This window comes from Humulus lupulus, chromosome 8 (assembly GCF_963169125.1).
Source record: "Humulus lupulus chromosome 8, drHumLupu1.1, whole genome shotgun sequence".
In the NCBI taxonomy this organism is placed as follows: Eukaryota; Viridiplantae; Streptophyta; class Magnoliopsida; order Rosales; family Cannabaceae; genus Humulus; species Humulus lupulus.
In genome coordinates, this window is record NC_084800.1 from 108,143,858 (window position 1) to 108,146,601 (window position 2,744).

At 38.6% G+C, this 2,744-nt stretch overlaps 1 protein-coding gene across 1 annotated transcript; it reads left to right on the forward strand.

Moving 5' to 3' along the window:
- The first annotated feature begins 436 nt into the window (after positions 1-436).
- LOC133798290 (pleckstrin homology domain-containing protein 1) lies at positions 437-1,192 on the forward strand. The gene has a single exon (XM_062236530.1). The coding sequence runs from the start codon at positions 534-536 to the stop codon at positions 966-968; it is 435 nt and encodes a 144-aa protein (XP_062092514.1). The 5' UTR covers positions 437-533; the 3' UTR covers positions 969-1,192.
- Positions 1,193-2,744: the final 1,552 nt, after the last annotated feature.

The window sequence follows — 2,744 nt, forward strand, 5'->3', positions numbered from 1 at the left end:
GATTTTTTGGCTAGATCTTTCAGTAAATGTTGTGGGCACATATTGTTGAGTAGTTGTGTTTATTTTACCAAGAGAGCTACATTTTACAATGACCTTGAGTCTTTGCTAGAGACTATAAAAAATTTATTATCTAGATTTTTAGGAGTGTTCTTAATCCACAATTCATCATTTGATGATTAATTGTGCATGCTCTTAAAAGACTTATTTAGTTAGAAAATATATCTCATTTTCTTTGGAATATTCATATTTTCAGGATTACAGGACATGGTATTTATCAATCAAGTTATCATTGATAAAGAAAAAAAAAACTGTTATTAAAAATAATAATAATAATATAATATTTCCAAAACAAATTTATCCAGGCCACAAAAGCAAAAATAAAAAATGAAAGAGAATAGAATAATAGTTTGTCTGCCCATAGACAGATACAGATAGCTATTAATATATATTTAATACTTTTCTCATTGGCTTGAACGGACCTACGATTCAACGCTGCTCTGCTCTCAATCAGAACCCAAAACCCATTTTCTCCGATGGCGAGCCTCTGGCGGGCCGCGATGGGACAATGGGAAAATCAGCCTGAAGACTACGGGGGCGTCGAGTTCTGGACCGACCCGGAGCGGACTGGCTGGCTAACCAAGCAAGGCGAGTACATCAAGACCTGGCGACGCCGCTGGTTCGTTCTCAAGCAAGGGAAGCTCTTCTGGTTCAAGGAATCCACCATCACCCGTGCCTCCAAGCCACGTGGCGTCATCCCAGTGGCCTCCTGTCTCACCGTCAAGGGAGCCGAAGACGTTCTCAACAAGCAGAATGCCTTCGAGCTCTCCACCAGGACCGACACCATGTACTTCATCGCCGATTCGGAGAAGGATAAGGAAGACTGGATCAATTCAATCGGACGATCTATAGTCCAGCACTCGCGATCAGTCACTGATTCTGAAGTCGTCGATTACGATAGCAAGAAATGAAGCTCCATTTCCGTAAAATTTATTTTTTAAAAAAAAAAGAAAAAGAAATCTGCACCAACGAAGCTCTGATCGTTTCTGATTGTCTACGTGCGTCACTTGGTTGGATTCTGTGTGCTTCTTTCTGTATATTTATCTAGATCGTGTTGTATTTTGATTTGTGTAAAAAATTACTTTCCCTGTGTTAATTATAGATTTCAAACTGAAAATTTTGGCTTTTTGATTTCTCTTTTGGTTGTTTGTTGTGAGTTAATACTTGTTTAAATATGATAATTATGGCTTAATTTAGTGAATTTTGATTTTGGGGGGGGGGGGGGGAAGAAGCAGATATGTTACCAAATTGGAAGAAGATTTGGGGTAAATGGAGCTTGGTTCTCGGCAATGCTTTTAGAAACTTAGAAACAGTTATTATTGTTTTCGATGGGTGATTCTTCCTCCATGGAAGTAATTTTGTTTTAGAGTGGAGTTTTGTTGAAATTGGAGGAAGTTGAGATGATCTAGATGAGCAGACATGTAGGAATATTGCTGGAATTGAGATTTCAGATCACTTTGGTCGAGTGAAAATACTCGAATGTGGTTTAGTATGGTTTCAATCTCTGTTTATAATGGCGTAGATTCTTGGGAGTTAATAGTGTCTTGAAAATCCATGATTTGACAATCCACAGTGGGGCAAGAAATCAAGATTTTGAGTAGCTGGTGTTTTCAGAGATGGAGTTTGAGCAAGCTTCTAGTTTTCCAGAGAATAAACCATTTGACATTGATGTTTTTCAATTAGGTTAGCTTCAAAGAAATCATCCTCTTCTGTGGCTTTTCCTTGTTCAATTGAATGACTTTTCCTTGGACTATTTAATGGAAGAAAGGCGTGTTGGTGATTTTCTCTTGTTTTGCCAAGGCTGCATTTTTTTAGCCAAGGAACGTTCTGGGAAGAATGTGTTATTTCCAGTTGCATTTAAAAGGCTCCTGTTTTAATAAAAAGATAGATCAGCTCTCTGGAACTGTTTTCAGTTCTTGCATTGGGATGATTAGGTTAAATGTCCAACACTTTCTACTTTTATTTATTTATTTCTAAGGTCCTTTAGTACTGTGATAATTCTGAAGTGAGAAAGATGAGTGAATAAAAGATGAAATGAGTGAAATGATCTCAACGTGATGTTGAGATAAGCTTAGCTGATATATATAGAGAGAGTGTAACAGAAATTAGTTACAACCGAAGGGAGACAGTTAGGCTGAGCTGCAGACAGCTGGAAGAACTAATAACAGACTAACTAAACAGTCATTAGCAGCTTAACTAATCCCTTATTAACTACCCTTAACAATATTTCTAACACCCCCCTCAAGTTGGACGTACTGTGAAGTCCTAACTTGTTACAAAGACTAGAAAAATGAGGTATTGGTAAGGGTTTAGTTAATATATCAGCTACTTGATTTGCTGAGTCGACATATCGAACATCCAGAAGTTTGTCTAAGACTCGGTCACGAACAAAATGTAAGTCGATTTCGATATGCTTTGTACGAGCGTGGTACACTGGATTTGAAGCTAACGAGGCAGCTCCCAAGTTGTCGCACCATATAATCGGGCATGCAGACGTAGACAATCCCAACTCGGCAAAGAGAGATTGCAGCCATACGAGTTCAGCCGTTGCTAGAGCTAACGCACGATACTCTGACTCCGTGCTGGATCTTGCTATGACAGACTGCTTCTTTGAACACCAACTTATCAAGTTGCCACCAAGGTATACTGCATATCCTGAAGTCGACTTTCTGTCATCTAGATTTCCA

What these genes read in the sequence shown, in the direction of transcription:
- LOC133798290 (XM_062236530.1), top strand. Translation starts at nt 534, where the DNA reads ATGGCGAGCCTCTGGCGGGCCGCGATGGGACAATGGGAAAATCAGCCT.